This window comes from Hyperolius riggenbachi, chromosome 10 (assembly GCF_040937935.1).
Source record: "Hyperolius riggenbachi isolate aHypRig1 chromosome 10, aHypRig1.pri, whole genome shotgun sequence".
Classification (NCBI taxonomy): domain Eukaryota; kingdom Metazoa; phylum Chordata; class Amphibia; order Anura; family Hyperoliidae; genus Hyperolius; species Hyperolius riggenbachi.
The window spans coordinates 150,183,837-150,201,131 of NC_090655.1; the positions used below are offsets into that span (position 1 = coordinate 150,183,837).

The window sequence follows — 17,295 nt, forward strand, 5'->3', positions numbered from 1 at the left end:
GTCAATGGACTTAATAGAACAATGGACTAGATCAAATGACTGATTAAACGACTTGTTGTTTGAAAGTCTATAAGTGATAGACTTTCAAAAAGTCGTTTGTACACATGTATGGACCTAACTGTCTGTTGTACGACAGTGCATGGATCCGCCAAGCGGATCAGTCAAAACTGCTGCTTTCAGTCTAATGATCGTCCATACACATGCCAAACTGTCGTTCAAACCGGTCATTTGAACGACAAGTCATTCAGAAATATCAGACGTGTATACCTACCTTTACAGACTGAGCAAATAACTGTAGTAGATTCTCGGTTTCCATTGTGCCCTCCCCTTCATGACTGTGGGCCAGGCAAATCCAGAGTATGCTCACTACAGGCTGTATGCAGACTCCGCTTCTAGCAGAAGGGGAGTGAAAATGTTATGATCTCCCATAATCCTCTGCCCACTTCGGCAAGGAGAAAAGGCCAAGGACCTTTTCTTAAGGAGGTGGAGCAACACAGGTGTACTTTATAAAGAAAAAACAAAAACCATCTGCGACATTGAGTTAACAATTAATTCATTGTAGATATATACTATTGATTTTTTACACTAGAGGTTCACTTTACTACCACTCCCACTCCTACTCAGCAGCTGAAGTAACATCATGGTAAATTAACATCATCCTATAGTCATAAAACATTTCCTAAATATTCTCCTCTTCTTCTAATGTGTAAACTACATCTCTGTATTTCACAGTGTTATATAGCATTCAGTTATAAAATAGTAGTAACATGTTTAAATGTGTCCCTATAATACATTGCAGTTAACGATAGTTTTGTGTGCTGTAAACACTTACAACATCCATTTTTCTTCTGATGATACAGGTGATGGAAGAAGCTGAGTACATGCATCTGTTCAATTCCATTCTTCCTGACATGGTTTCCTTGGCCCTGAGACTGCCCAAACTTTGCACACAGGTAAATAACAAAAACCCATAGCCATGTCAACTTGGTGATCATCAAAATTAGAACTGAACTCTCTAGTATTAGGTTACTGTTTTCTCTTTACATGGGATTATTGCAAAAACAGACATATCAGTAAACACTTTTCTTTTTGCGCTTTGCAGTATAGAAAATTCTGATCAGAAAAATTGCTTCCATAACACGCTTGCAAGTTCATTTATTGAAAGCGGACATACAGTGAAAAAAATATGGATTTAATGATTAATCTACTATCATAAGTTTCACTGCTACTACAAAAGCTAAGTGGAGTAACTATAGCAAACAAGTGGGACAGCAGCTCCTCCCCCTGCTCTGTGGACCAGTTTAATATTTAGCTGCCTGAGTGCTACTTCTGCAGAAAAGGATCAAGGTGAAATGTGCTCCAAGGCAAGATTCTAGCCATGGGTGTAGCAGTCAACCCGTGACCTCTGCCATCACAGGGGGCCCAGAGTCCCTGCCACCTCCTCCCACCATGCAGAACAGCGAGTAGTTGTAATTTTTTTTTTGCTTTCAGATGCTGCTTCACAGCAGAACATTCCCTGCTGCCATTCGCTGGCTCCCAATCACATGACCCTCATGGGGTTTGGATACCAAGGGGGCTCCCATGCTATCATTTTTGCAGGGGGGCCCTATCAAGTCTAATTACGCCCCCTGATGATAGACTTAACTTCCTATAGTCTTCTTGTTAAGTGTGTGTGTGGGGGGTGGGGGGAGTTGGTGTTTTACTAGCCACATGAGGGGGTTTGGATCCCAAGAGGGGGCCCCATAGTAATTTTGCTAAGGGGTCCCACGGGTTGTTGCTGCACCCCACTTCAAACTGATAATGTTTCAACCAGAAATGCTGTCACTGCTGGTGTTTTCCTCTAGATGGGAAATGTGCTGTCTATTTACTGCTTACAATTATGCACATTGGAAGCTCTGTAGGGCCACATAAAATGGCAATGAAGGCCACATTCGGCCTGCGAGCCTTGTGTTTGACCTGCGCCGTAGGGAGTTTTTAGGATTACAGTATGTTTGAAACGTTGAGTTGTAAGGGTCCCTTTCAAGGTTTGTAAAAAGATGAATGTGTTTTGTAATGCAATTCAAGAGGAGATGTAGCTGTTTGCCTGTGAGAGGAGAAGATTGTACCCTTGCCTGGGAGAAGAGAAGTTTGTATCCCGTGTGCCTGTCAGAGAAGAGGTTTGTATACCCGTCTGGCTGTGAGAGAAGTTTGTACACCCTTTGCCCATGAGAGGAGAAGATTGTACATCCATTTGCTCATGAGTTTGCATACTCATTTACCTGTGAGAGGAGTTTGTATACCTGTTGTCAAGAGGAGGAGATGTTTGTATACCTGTGAGAGAAGTTTGTACACAAAATTTTAGACTGAAATGATAGCGAGTTCAAAACTTAAAAGTATTAAGGTGTTTTAGGGGGTTTGAAGTAAAAAACAAAGCAATAACACTAATTAAATGTGTTTGCAGACACTCTTTGGCTGCAGAAAGAGTCTATACAAAATTATTAGGAAAAAGCAGCACAGGCTTGCCAGATCTTTGGGATACTGGGTGGTTAAAGATGCGAGGAGGAGTAAATGTAACATTGTATTTGGTAGTTATGAAAACTGGGCAATTTACTTTTAAGGTCCATCTATATGCAGGGGTAATGGTGTAAAAAATACGATATTGCTGAAAATACTGCCTCGAAAATGGGATATTAATAAAGACAATACCGATTTCTCGTAAGTTCTAGGTGGTCGTTTGGCAAAGAAATACACATCAACAAGAGTATAAATAAAGTTTATATTGCAAGTGGTATTTGTGATACAGGTACAGATATTGATGCATTACAGTAAGCGACAAGTACAGAGAAATTGGACCATATAAAAACATAAAGCTTAGGAAACAATACCCACAATGTATACCTTAATACATAACATTAATGCAGCTTCCCGCTAAATCTCTTCCTTACAGCCCACATTACGCAGACCCATTACAGCCTTACCACAGATCCAAAAAGCCACTTCTCACCCCCGCAGATTCCAGCAAAAGACCCCCTAACCACATGGTCAAAGACTCTATATACTTCTTGACTCCACCCCCTCACCACACATCACTTCCCTGTGAGAAGGCTCAGTGTGATTGGCTGAAAGAAAGCTTTTCAGCAGATTTGAACTTTATCCCCGCCCAGGTCAGTTAAACAGGAAGTGAGTCTTTTGTCTCAAAAACATGTGCTCTAAGAATGGTGCAGTGCCTGCTCCACAAAAGCAAGCAGTGAAACACACAGTCCATATCTTACAATCCCCCACTTGAAGGTGATTGAAATTTATGAGAGAACCTTCACCAAAATGTAACAGTCCATAGATCCATGAATGGGATTAAATTGGATTCCAGTGTCCATATAAGAGTCCATCAATGTAAGTTTCCCACAAAAACAGTCCATAAAGTTTTCCTTTTATGTAAATATTTTCCAAATTGCAGATTTAAAAGTTCATAACGACTCCAGTGGTGATGCATTCAGTCTCTTGCACAGTCCCAGAAGTTATCAAGACGTCTGCACATAGCACATCCGGCTCAAGGTTCCAGCACACTGGATTCTTGGTTAACCTACATTTGCGCAAAATAACAGAACACAAAACAACACAGTTCACAGAATCACAAGTCCTACCCTATTATGTACTTAAAGCAGCTTTGATAGGACTTGATTGAAAATGACAATGATATATCAAGACACTGCGTGGGACCCATACAAATTTTCCAAAATTACCAATTTGGAGACTAGCACATGCTCTGTCCACTACTACTCCAAGATCAGGCCATGCCTAGAATGCAAACATCTGCCATTATCTGCCCAGCTCACAGTCTCAGCTCTCTGATCACTCACTACTCTGGGTGGTCACACTCCAGCTCTGTGTGGCTTCTGCTGCCGAGTCCCTCTCCCAGCTCATAGTGGTTCACAGTGGTTTTGCGCGGTTGCTGAGATTTGGACTTAGACATCCATGGCAAGTTACACCTGCCTCTCCACTTACTCAGCCCGCACTGACAGTACCACATCATACTCTGGCAGCACTCAAGCATGCCACTTACCAAGCCAGGATGGACTCATGATGCTCCCCCACTCAGTTTGTGAGGCACACAGCACCTTATATGCCACATGCACTGGAAAATTAGCCAAAGAGCTCTCCACTCCGTGATTCTGAAACACAGGTTAGCAGACAAAGCACAGCAATGGAACCTCATTATGATTTCATAGCTTCAAAAGCATATGCGTGAACTATATTACCCACTAAGTACAATAGTACTGCAAACTGATTTCAATCACTAGGGTCACCCATGTCTCTGTACATCAGCATCATCTCCAATTGTGACTCTGTAAACTTGCAACTCATAGAAAACATTATAAAAAACATAACAGACTTTGATATCTGGACTGTAACACTCTAATTGCAATGCTATTACAACTATCTGGAAAAGGATCTCTGTTAGATGTAGACATACACAGTTCAATCCCATTACACAGTTTTACAATCTTGTGGACCTTTGACTGCATTTATAAAAACTTTCATGGGTGAAGACACTCATAATGAAAGCACATGGGGCTTTCTTAGATGTGGTCTGCATATTGTATCTGTACACTTAATTATTTGGGCATTTACATTAACAATAGGGACAGTTTAATTTGTGCTTTCTGTAGTATAACATCTGTACTAGAGCAAACATCCCCCACTTGACTATCTATAAAACCCCCAATCCAGTAAAGGGATTGAAAGCAAAAACTGTTGTTGTGTGCTTTGCAGTTCTCAAGTATATGCAAAGTACCTGAAACAAAGCTCACAACCAGAAACAAAAACTCCAGATTGAGCAAGGCCTTACCATTTGTTCATTAACATAATTGACCTTACATTACAAATTTTATGGCATTTTAAATCTGGTTTTCCCGAAATAAATTGTTGCCTTTGTAAAACGCTAAATTTAAAAAACATGTCAATGGCCAGCAACTTTGTGCACGGATCCTTACAAGAGGTGAGAAAACAAAAATTCAATCTCACCTGCCATGCCTTCAGGCCATTCACAAAACCCTCTACTATAGTAAAGTAACAAAGGCAACCCATTCAAATTTACATAGCTACGGTCAGCACCTGCAACTACAAAAGTAATTTAGCATTTGACTTTTTTTTGACTGTAGATAAAATGATCAGTTAAATTAAGAGGCTTACTCCTAACTCTACCTCTTCATACATTAACACATACATAGACAGACAAACAGCAAAACACAGCTGGGATCTTCTTCTGCTCCTCGGTTTCCTACGAAATAGAAACTGAAAAACCATTATTAACATTTGACAAAGTTCCTCCTAGGAAAACTGTGTTCTGGAATGTTCATCATTGTTCTACATTCCAGCATCTCCTGCTTTATTTCACTAACCTCCTGAGAAAATTTCCCTCGAAGCCAACTTACCTCAGCTTGTAATTGCTCATTCTGTGATCTGAGAACTTTGTAAGGAACCCAGGCCCTGTCCTGGCTCCTCTGCCTGCTCTCCCACCTAGGAGAGTACACCTCAGTTTCTCTCCTCCTGGTAAGGAGTTTGTTACCTCTGAAATAATTCTGTCTGTCTCTCCCAAGTGATGGGCAAAACTGTTTTAGGTGGCCCTGCTCCCCACATTGAAAGCACCGCCAGGTCTCATGCCTTCTCTGGGGCTTATTCACTATATGTACAGCGCTGTCCCTTACAGGCTGCACAGCAAACACCTTATTGAAATTTCTCTTGTGCTGCACTGACGATTTGAAAGGGTTCCTATTCAAATCATCTCTTGGACTCTCTAAAGTCCTGTTCCATTGAATGGGCCTTTCCAGAGAATGCGCCTCCTGCTTGCTCTCTGGCAACTCAATAACTGAACAACCACTGCATTCAGAAGAACTACTATAATCAGCATCACTTTCACTTGGACACTGATTACCTGCTTCACTACTGGAGGACACAGACAATGTTTCCAACTTGCATTGTGCATCCTTCAACTGCTCAGTCAGACCTGCATTCTGACGAAGCAATCTTTTATTTTCCTCAACAATTTGTTGCTGGGTAATGGCAACAACATTGGTCTCTTCAGCAGCAATTGTTAAAATGGAGACTGCACTTTGTAAGTCTTTACAGTGTCCTTGAGCCTCTGAACTTCATGTTCTAGGTTTGATTTTTGTTCAACACCCCTGTATTTCTCTGCTATCCATTGCGCTGCAAAAATAAGCATAGCTTTGCCCTCATTTTTCTTCAACTTCTTATTATTTATCAGATCATGCACATACATCTGGGCATGCTTCCATGGATTTACAGAGCTTTGCAATATATTCACAATACCTTCCTGGTTCTTTACTTTAGTCTGTTTTAAAAGCAACAATTGCACAGAGGTCTCCATTTTGTTTACCCCTAAACAACAAAATGGACAGTCTATTCAATGCAAACACTTTGATCTCTGCACACAACAATAGGCAGAGTTTACACTGAAACTCACTTGGCTACCTCACAAGTCACAACATGGCTGCTTAAACAGTTTCTCCCAAAATCTGTCTGCAGTATAACCTCAACATCAAACCTAAATCACAAATCCAACATCCAATATTATACAGTTATTAATATGCTTTCCCGCCAAATCATAACACACCTCCTACCTGGCTCACCATTTACGTAAGAAATACGATATTGCTGAAAATATTGCATCAACAATGGGATATTAATAAAAACAATACCAATTTCTCGTAAGTTCTAGGTGGTCGTTTGGCAAAGAAATACACATTAACCACAGTATAAATAAAGTTTATATTGCAAGTGGTATTTGCGATACAGGTACAGATACTGATGAACTACAGAAAACAACATGTACAGAGAAATTCAACCATATGAACACATAAAGCTTAGGAAACAATGCCCACAATGTATACATTAATACATAACATTAGTGCAGCATCCCAATACATCCTAACATACAGCCCACAATGCGCAGATACAGCTTACCCAGCCATGGTTTCCAGCTAACAATCTCACCAGCACATTCCAGAAAAAGCCCCCTCACAGCACATTGTCAAAGACCATATACCCCTTGACTCCACCCCCTCACCATGCATCACTTCCCTTTGAGAAGGCTCAGTGTGATTGGCTGAAAGGATGCAGATTTAAACTTTATCCCCGCCCAGGGTCAGTTAGCAGGAAGTGAAGTCTTTTGTTTTAGAAACATGTGCTCTAAGAATGGATTCCAATTCTTACAATGGAATAGTGAGTTTTAAAAGTAAAAGTCTAGTCTCACTAATTCCTTTAGACCAGGGGTCTCAAACTCGCGGCCCGCGGGCTATTTGCGGCCCTCGATACAATATTTTGTGGCCCCCGCTGGCAAAAGCAAAAGAGACACGGAAGAGAACTATTTTTGCCCATTTTACCTTATAGTTTACTTCAGTGCTCCCAAGTAATCCGCCGCATCCCCGCCGCTAAACGAGGGCTGCAGAGCCCCCAAATCTCCCGGGCAAACATCCACGACTGCGCTGAGGGGCACAGCTTCCAGCTGTAACTCGGCCCCTCCTGACATCAATCGCTGCACGGATTGCCGCCTCTCCCCTCCCCTCTCTGTGAAGGAAGAGTGAGAGAGGCGGGCAGAGGCGGTGATCTGCCGCGATTGACGTCAGGAGGCGCAGAGCTGAAGCTGAAAGCTCTGCCCCTTCAAGGAAATGCCGGCGGATTGCCCCCCGGGCGATTTGGGTGCTCTGCAGCCCTCGTTTTGCGGCGGGGACATGGCGGATTACTTGTAATGGGAGAACTGAAGCGAACTATTAGGCAAAATAGTTCGCTTCAGTGTAAATTTGATTTTGAATCGAAATAAAAATCAATGCAAGGGACTGGGGGCGGGAGCTGCTGATTGCGGAAATGACATGCCATCATAACAGTTATATGGGAAGACGTTCTGTGTGCACAATTAGCTGCTAAGGCAGATAATTAGAATTAGAACAGACACAAGGGAGAGAAGGACTATTTTGTGAAATACCTTATGCGGCCCAGCCTCATCCTGACTTTGCCTCCAGCCGCCCTCAGGTAAATTGAGTTTGAGACCCCTGCTTTAGACTCTGACAGCTTAACATATCTAGAGTTCATATTTCCATAAAATATGTCTGACCAATACCCAACTATTCATTTCCTGTGAGAGGGGTAGAATGAGGAAAAAGTATATTTTGGAAAGAACAGCACGGCCTTCCTGATTTATGAATGTACAAATAAGCATTGTGTGCTAGAATAAGTGCTACTAGAGGATGTCTCATAAATGCGTTATGCTCATTTTTAGCTAGAACAGGAAAGTTATGAGGAATATAAAGCCCTGCTACTCTACTTGGGGACACATAATGAAAAGTTGTCCCATGCCAAGTGAATTTTCTTTTCTGGTGAAATGCTCTTTTTTTTCTACAATCCTTCAGGGCAAAGGTGAGACGTCGACCTATCAGGCACAGGAACATTCAGCACCTCCCCTATAAAACAATGACATAGTCAGTCCACCCACAGTGCTGTTTGTTCCTGCATCTAGGCAGGTTGGCATTTCCCCTCTGGGTGAAGCCTGTGTGCTGGGCTGCAGGTGGATCTCTCTGGGGGGTTGAGGCTGCGGTACTGAGGCAGTCTGGCCGTGCACCCCGGGCTGGAGCTTTTCCTGAGGTTTGCCTACCTTTCTCTCCAGCTTCCAGGGAGAGCAGGTGTGGAAGGCGTGGGTTTCACTTGGCGGCCTTGCGGTGGAGCGGGCAGGACGGAGGTAAGCCAGCGGCCATGTGCAGCGTGGACTGCATGGGGGCCGTTGGACGCGTGGCCGCGTCTGGATGCGTAGTTTCCGGCGGGTATGCCGGATGTAGTAATTTATAGAGGCTGACTTGGGACTTCCTCGCAGGCCAGATATGTTTAAAGGGGAGGCCAAGCGGGCCTGTGTAGCAATGTTGCTTGGAGGGAGTTTTTCCTGCGCTGGATTTGTCCGTTGGTAAGCATGCCAGACGCTGAGAGGATTGAAAGCAACCAGGCCACCAAGAAGGTGAGATAATGGCTTCTCTTTCTGGGCTGAATGTGCTATGGTTATGGACAGAGTTTCATACCTTGTTCTTTTTTTTGTTTGCAGGCCAAAACTGAGGCTGCTGCTAAAACTGCTGATGCTGCTGCTGCAGATAGGCCTAGGCCCCCTCCTAGTTATAAGGGATGCCCTTTGTGCAATTTTAAGCTGATGTTGCCCTATGCAAAGACTCTGTCAGTTGTGCATAGAGAGGGTTATGGGGGAGGAGCCGGGTCACTCTGTTCAGGATACTTTGAGATCCTTTAGAGAGGAGATTAATGCTTTAGAATCATTTAAGTCCTCGTTATTGAATGCTAATCCATCTACTTCTCAGGTTGCTGTATCTAGAGTATCTGTGACTGAGGTTGATGTTAGTCAGGCTAAGGTAGCAGCTAGTTCTGAGGATTCAGACGCTAGAAAAATAGAATCTGAGTCTGCCTCAAAGTTTAAATTCCATATTGAAGATACGTAGGCATTATTTGCTGCCATTAATGACTTCTTAGAGTTAGGTAAGGATGTGGGGGCTAGTTTGTCTATTCATGATCAATTATACAAAGGTATGGAAGAAAAGGAGGGTCCTGTTTTTTCTGTTCATAATGCTATTGAGCAAGCTATTATAAAAGAATGGAAAGAGACAGAAAAGAGATTGCTGTTGTCTAAAGCTATTAAGACTGTTTCCTTTTACTGCAGAAGATTCGGCCTTGTGGGATAAATGTCCTAAACTGGATACCCCATTTTCCCAAGTGACTAAACAAGGGGACTTGACGTTTGAGGATCTTGGGGACCTAAAAGTTCCACTTGATAAAAAGGTGGATGCTTATTTGAAAAGGTCTTGGGAGGCTAGTGCGGCTGCGTTTAGGCCGTTGAATGCCCCAAGAATATTGACAAAGATTCTGGGAGAAGCATTCATTCCATTAAGGGAACAGTCGATTTTAATCATTCCGTATTTAGACGACTTGCTTATTCTAGGAAGTTTAGCAGAACAGCTGAAAAGCCATTTAAATCTGGTATCGGTACATCCCCAATCCCTAGGTTAGATTATCAACCTGGAGAAGTCCTCTCTGATTCCAAGTCAGATAAGTCCCTTTCTCGGCATGTTAGTGGATTCAGTAAAACAGATGATTTTCCTTCATCCAGAAAAGATTCTAAAGATAAGTTTGGCAGTGAAATCATTACAGGGGGAAAACAAAGTTTCCCTAAGAATGATTTCGTCTGTGTTGGGATTAATGTCATCCACAATGGTGGCAGTTCCCTGAACGCTGGCGCATATCAGGAAGTTACAGAGTTTTCTTCTAGAAAATTGGGACAGTCATCCACAAACATTAGTTTCAAAGTCACAATCCCTCAAACTATTGTGTTGTCTCTGCAATGGTGGTTGGAGGAATCCAACCTTGTGAAGAGCAGGCCTTGGAAGGAGCCTGTAGACAACGTAATAACTACGGATGCAAGCGCTTGGGGCTGGGGAGCTCATATAGCTCACAGAGCCTTTCAGGGGAAATGGACAAAATCAGAGTCTCAAAGGTCATCCAATTGGAGGGAATTAAGAGCAGTAAGGCTGACTTTATTTCAGGCGCAATCGATACTGTTGCAGTCCAATGTTCTGATCCAGTCAGACAATGTTACAGCAGTAGCGTTTATCAACAAACAGGGAGGCATGAGATACCTGTTGTTGCAGGAGGAAGCAGAGGAGATCTTGTCTTGGGCAGAAAAGAATGTGTTATCCTTGAGAGCTGTTCATCTCAAGGGAACACTCAATATAGAAGCAGACAAACTGAACAGAAGCAGGATTCTGTCATCAGAATGGTCTCTAAACAGGGAGGTGTTTGCAGAAATCGCAAAACTAAGAGGAACACCGTCAATCGATCTGTTCGCAACAGAAGACAATGCCCAGATTCAGAGTTTCTTCTCTCTCAATCCAAGAGAACAAAGCCTGGGGGTGAATGAATTCATTCAAAAGTGGAACTTTCCACTTCTGTATGCATTTCCTCCTCTCAATTTGATTCCAGCAGTCATCAGCAAATGTAGAGGTTGTCAAAATTGGATGATTTTGATTGCACCTTGGTGGGAGAAAAGAAGCTGGTTTTCAGCTCTCAGGAGGTTAGTATCAGAAGACCCTTGGAGACTTCCTCGCAGGCCAGACACACTGTTGCAAGGGAACCTGTGGCATCCACATCCAGACAGATTGAATCTGTCAGTCTGGATCCTGAATTAACTTTACTCAAAAAGTTGGGAATATCTGACAAGGTGGCCTCTACACTGATTGGTAGCCGTAAAGAAGTTACTAGGAGGTTCTATTTGAAATACTGGAAGACTTTCCATCTTTGGTTATCTGGTTCTAAGTTTGATAGCTTGTCAGTCCCAGCAGTCCTGGATACTCTTCAGGACGGTTGGGATAAAAATATTTCTGTAAGTACGCTTAAGGTGCAGATTGCTGCTTTATCTGCTTTTTCAGGTATCCCGTTGTCTTCCTCTCCTTTGATCGTGAGGTTTCTGAAGGCTCTTTCTAGGAAACTGCCAGTTTACAAACCATACGTTTCTCCTTGGGATTTATCGGTGGTGTTAAAGGGACTGTCCAAAGGTCCTTTTGAGCCGCTAAAGGACAGTTCTTTTAAATTTCTTACATTAAAGACTGTATTTTTAGTAGCCATCACTACAGCCAGAAAGGTCAGTGAACTACAGGACTTGTCTATGAAAAGTCCTTATTTTCAGGATAGGTTAGTGTTACAGCCAGATCCAACGTTTTGTCCGAAAGTTATGTCTAGGTTTCACAGATCGCAGGATATTACTTGGTCTACCTTCTGTGTGAATCCAAAGTGTGAAAAAGAGAGGATTTCCCACTGATTAGATGTTAGAAGAAGTATTCTGGAATACTTGAGCAGAACTGCAGATGTCAGGAAGACAGATTCCTTATTTGTATTATTTTCAGGGAAAACTGTAGGACAGAGAGCTTCTAAAGGTGCGTACACACGCATTACTAAATGCAACGACTGGTCCACCGGACCCTCCCCCTGGGCGGTCTTTAGCCAACAGTATGCGTGTGTGTACGGGCTGTCGGCGTACTGATAAGGCTGCTCAGCGGATCGTTCAGAAACAGCCTTATCAGTCCGCCGACAGCGCGTACACACGTGCATACTGTCTACTAAAGACCTTCCAGCGGGAGGGTCCGGCGGACCTGTCGTTGCATTTAGTAGTGCGTGTGTACGCACCTTAGATCTACTATAGCTAATTGAATTAAGTTGGCTATTATAGAAGCTTACAGAGTTATGGGAAGTGAGGCTCCTGCCTCATTTAAAGCTCATTCTACAAGAGCTATGGCAGCTTCTTGGGCTAATAATGCACGGGCTTTATCTGAGCAAATATGTAAAGCAGCAAAGTGGGCAAGCCTTTCTACAATCATCCGTCATTACTGAATTGATGCGATGTCTGCACATGACCAGGCGTTTGGTAGAAAGGTTCTTCAAGCAGTGGCCTCACCCTGAGGTTGTATTACTCGTTAATCGTCTCACCTTTGCCCTGAAGGGTTGTAGGAAAAAAACAAGGTTAGTACCTGCTAACGTTGTTTTGAATAATCCTTCAGGGCAACAATCCCACCGGGGTGTAAATTGTATGTGTCTGAAAGTTGCACGGTTATGGGTTAGGGGAATGCTCACCTGTTGGTACTTGGCTAAACACACTGAGGGTGGACTGACTAGGTCATTGTTTTATAGGGGAGTTTATAGGGGAGGTGCTGAATGTTCCTGTGCCCGATAGGTCGACGTCTCACCTTTGCCCTGAAGGAATGTTCAAAACAACCTTAGTAGGTACTAACATTGGTTTTCCTCAATAAGTTGGTGAGCAATGCTACATCTCCACAGATTCAATTTGATGGATTTTGGGTGTCTTTGGCGCCTATCTACTGCATCTCTTCATGATCTCTGATGACCATAGAATTTAGTGGACATTTTTCTTGTTTTCTGCTGTAAATGCTATTGCGTCAGGGAAGACGGGGCTCTTTGTTTTTCCCTGAGGTTTGCTCCAAAATGTAGTTTTCGCCAAAGGTCAGTACGTGCATATTGTTTTTAAATCTGTTGCTCCATTTCTTTTAGCTAAAAAAAATGAATGGCACAGATTGACCAGTAAGCTCATGGTGAACCAGAACTTCTAGGAGTGTGTAAGGGGCTAAAGGGGACCAAAAAGCCATCTTATTAAAATGCTATGCAAAACAGAAATTTAACTTCTTGAAACAGAAGGCATTTGCAATTATTCAGGTTGGAGTGAGCGCCTGAGGTGTCCCGCAATGCATCCCTGCTGAATATGCAAATCAAAGGGATGATTTGCATATTCAACAGTGATACATTGTGGAACATCTCAGTAGCTCGCGCCAACCTGAATAATCTCAAATACATTCTATTTTAGGAAGGCACATTTCTGTTTTGCATGGCACATGTGTAAATGATTAATAGTTGGGGTGATAAAAGTGCAAAGTTCAAAAGGTTGTTTTCAACTGGATCAAACTGTGGAAGGCAAATTTAATATACTGTTAGCTATTTAGAACAGATTACATTGCCATTTTCTGGTGTCTCTTCCCATCGACGCAATTCATTTCCGTTGTTCCAAGATAATGGCTTTTACTTCCCCACAATTGCAACCTGTTCTCTCTTTATGGAGAAAAAATAATACAAATGTAATACTTTATTTGTTCTATCTTCAAGTATATCTATTTCACAAAATATTTTCACTTCTTAAGAGCTTAATTTCTGTTCTTCAGTACAGCATCTATGCAAATGTTTTCCCATATTTCAGTGTTAATATACATATTTTATTTGCTTATTCAAATCACTTCTGTCAGAATGGGAGGAAAACAGACAATTAGGAAGTTGGAGAATTTGTTGGCACAGCATCTGATTCAGGGATCACCCAAGTAATTTTCCCCATGCCTGACACAAGCTAATGAAGCATGAGCCCTTTTTGTGATTTAGGTTACCATTTCACTGCTGGAGTTACTGGCTTGTCAATATGCTGTCTGCGGTTTTCTGGGTTTGTTATCTCTTTCATTCTGACACATGAAGAGAATCCATCAGGTATGAACTCTGCTATCATAGGGACTCAAGTCACACTTGAAAGACCATTGAGTATACAGCATAACTAGCATACTGTTGTCAGAAAATCACAGAATGGCTTAAAGTAGAAGCAACACAATGAGCTTTGTGTGTTAAAGCGAATCACAAGGAACTCAGAATGTGGTACCTGTAACAGCCTGGTATTGACAACAAGGTGGATAATTCTGACGCTAGCCGACCTTGACAAAAACAGCCCCAACCTAACTTTGGTAAGTTTCCTCTCCTGTGATTGGTGGAATGTTTTTTTGTTTTCTTTTTGTTAGGTTTTGTTTCTTGGATACACTGGCAAAGTAAATTAGGTTCTGGAATGGCATTGCTTTTTATATAAACCAAGTATGTAGTGACTCTGATCAGTATCGGAAAATTTAACAGGCAGCTTTGCACATGAATCTAAAGCCGATCTATCTAAAGCAGGCTATACACATAAATTTTCCTGTTAATTCTATAGCACAAAATGTAACATAAATTGGAATCACATTTTTATTTTTTGTCAAAAAAGCAGTTGAAAGTATGATCAAAGTGATCAGAAAATATAGATCTAACGGGCCAGATCTAAGATCTACAGTGATGTGAAAAACTATTTGCCCCCTTCCTGATTTCTTATTCTTTTGCATGTTTGTCACACTTAAATGTTTCTGCTCATCAAAAACCGTTAACTATTAGTCAAAGATAACATAATTGAACACAAAATGCAGTTTTAAATGATGGTTTTTATTATTTAGTGAGAAAAAAACTCCAAATCTATATGGCCCTGTGTGAAATTGCCCCCCCTTGTTAAAAAATAACTTAACTGTGGTTTATCACACCTGAGTTCAATTTCTGTAGTCACCCCCAGACCTGATTACTGCCACACCTGTTTCAATCAAGAAATCGCTTAAATAGGAGCTATCTGACACAGAGAAGTAGACCAAAAGCTCCTCAAAAGCTAGACATCATGCCAAGATCCAAAGAAATTCAGGAACAAATGAGAACAAAGGTAATTGAGATCTATCAGTCTGGTAAAGGTTATAAAGCCATTTCTAAAGCTTTGGGACTCCAGCAAACCACAGTGAGAGCCATTATCCACAAATGGCAAAAACATGGAACAGTGATGAACCTTCCCAGGAGTGGCCGGCCGTCCGACCAAAATTACCCCAAAACTCATCCGAGAGGCCACAAAAGACCCCAGGACAACATCTAAAGAACTGCAGGCCTCACTTGCCTCAATTAAGGTCAGTGTTCACGACCCCACCATAAGAAAGAGACTGGGCAAAAACGGCCTGCATGGCAGATATCCAAGGCGCAAACCACTTTTAAGCAAAAAAGAACATTAAGGCTCGTCTCAATTTTGCTAAAAAAACATCTCCATGATTGCCAAGACTTTTGGGAAAATACCTTGTGGACCGACGTGACAAAAGTTGAACTTTTTGGAAGGTGCGTGTCCCGTTACATCTGGTGTAAAAGTAACACAGCATTTCAGCGAAAGAACATCATACCAACAGTAAAATATGGTGGTGGTAGTGTGATGCTCTGGGGTTGTTTTGCTGCTTCAGGACCTGGCGGGCTTGCTGTGATAGATGGAACCATGAATTCTACTGTCTACCAAAAAATCCTGAAGGAGAATGTCCGGCCATCTATTCACCAACTCAAGCTGAAGCGATCTTGGGTGCTGCAGCAGGACAATGACCCAAAACACACCAGCAAATCCACCTCTGAATGGCTGAAGAAAAACAAAATAAAGACTTTGGAGTGGCCTAGTCAAAGTCCTGACCTGAATCCTATTGAGATGTTGTGGCATGACCTTAAAAAGGCGGTTCATGCTAGAAAACCCTCAAATAAAGCTGAATTACAACAATTCTGCAAAGATGAGTGGGCCAAAATTCCTCCAGAGTGCTGTAAAAGACTCTTTGCAAGTTATCGCAAACGCTTGATTGCAGTTATTGCTGCTAAGTGTGACCCAACCAGTTATGTTCAGGGGGCAATTTCTTTGTCACACAGGGCCATGTAAGTTTTGAGTTTTTTTTCTCACTAAATAATAAAAACCATCATTTAAAGAGTAACTGTCAGGCTGCAGAAGCTAATTTAAACCTCTATTCTCCTGTGTTAAACAGTTTAGAAGGAAGCCCAAAAGCAATTAGTGAAGATAAAAATCTCAGTTACCTTTGATGTGTGCTTATCAGCAAGTCTGTTATTCTTAAGAAGACGCAAGCCGCATACCATACTGCAAAGCATTCTGGGGCTCTCCCCTCGGCTGCTAATGAGACGTTACAGCAGCTTGTAATCGCGTAGCACTGATAAATCTCGGGCTGAGTACACTGCAGGAGTCAGCTATTGTTCCTAGCCACATGGCTCATTAATATTCACTGCACACTGTCTTGTTCAAGTACAAGCTTATCTGTGATCAGGAAGCAGGCAGGACATGACGACACATTTGACAGAAAAACATGGAGCCTGCCATGAGCTGTCAGGAGCATCTATCTCTGCATATACTATATACAAATTCTGTGAAATCCAAACGTGGACAGTGAAATGCATATGTAATGTAAGTACAGCCAATCTTTAGCTACTGATATATGTGTTTATTTTCTCTGAGACCTTATACCTAACAGCTCCTCTTTAAAACTGCGTTTTGTGTTTAATTATGTTATCTTTGACTAATAGTTAACGGTTTTTGATGAGCAGAAACATTTAAGTGTGACAAACATGCAAAAGAATAAGAAATCAGGAAGGGGGCAAATAGTTTTTCACATCACTGTATATATAGTTCTAAGTGGCGGTAGAGTGAATACCTGTATAATTGCATTGCATTGAACAGTGCAACACTGCAGTTCAATAGATTTTAAAAAGATTTCATGCTGAAATCTGATAAATCTATGTGCAGTGTGTGGGAGATTCAGATCATAGAGGGATAAATCTGTTTGACACTGAGTGGCAATCTACTGCATAAGTGTATTTCAACCTAAAGATTAAGTTTACTCTCATGCTTTAACCGATTTCTGATTTATTTATTTTTTTCTTGCGGACTTTTCTACAACACGGTGGAGTTAATTTATGAAGCATTGGGGCTAAGAAAACTGAAGAAATGCAGCACTTTACCTACTACAGCATCCCTGTTGTTTTGATAGCTGAAACCTTATTTGACTGCTCAGTGTAAAAGCTTTACTTTTGCTCAGTCATTCCTTTCACATTTTTTTATAAATTGTG

The 17,295-nt window shown here is 41.9% G+C and overlaps 1 protein-coding gene across 5 annotated transcripts in view; it reads left to right on the plus strand.

Annotated features, from left to right (window-relative positions):
• The window catches only part of LOC137536555 (poly(ADP-ribose) glycohydrolase-like), a 201,845-nt gene that overhangs the window by 74,573 nt on the left and 109,977 nt on the right, over positions 1 to 17,295 (plus strand). For all 5 annotated transcript variants that reach the window (XM_068258792.1, XM_068258794.1, XM_068258795.1 and 2 more), the window contains one exon: positions 861 to 953. In XM_068258792.1, the coding sequence (XP_068114893.1) occupies positions 861 to 953 (93 nt within the window). The remainder of the gene's footprint in view (positions 1 to 860; positions 954 to 17,295) is intronic.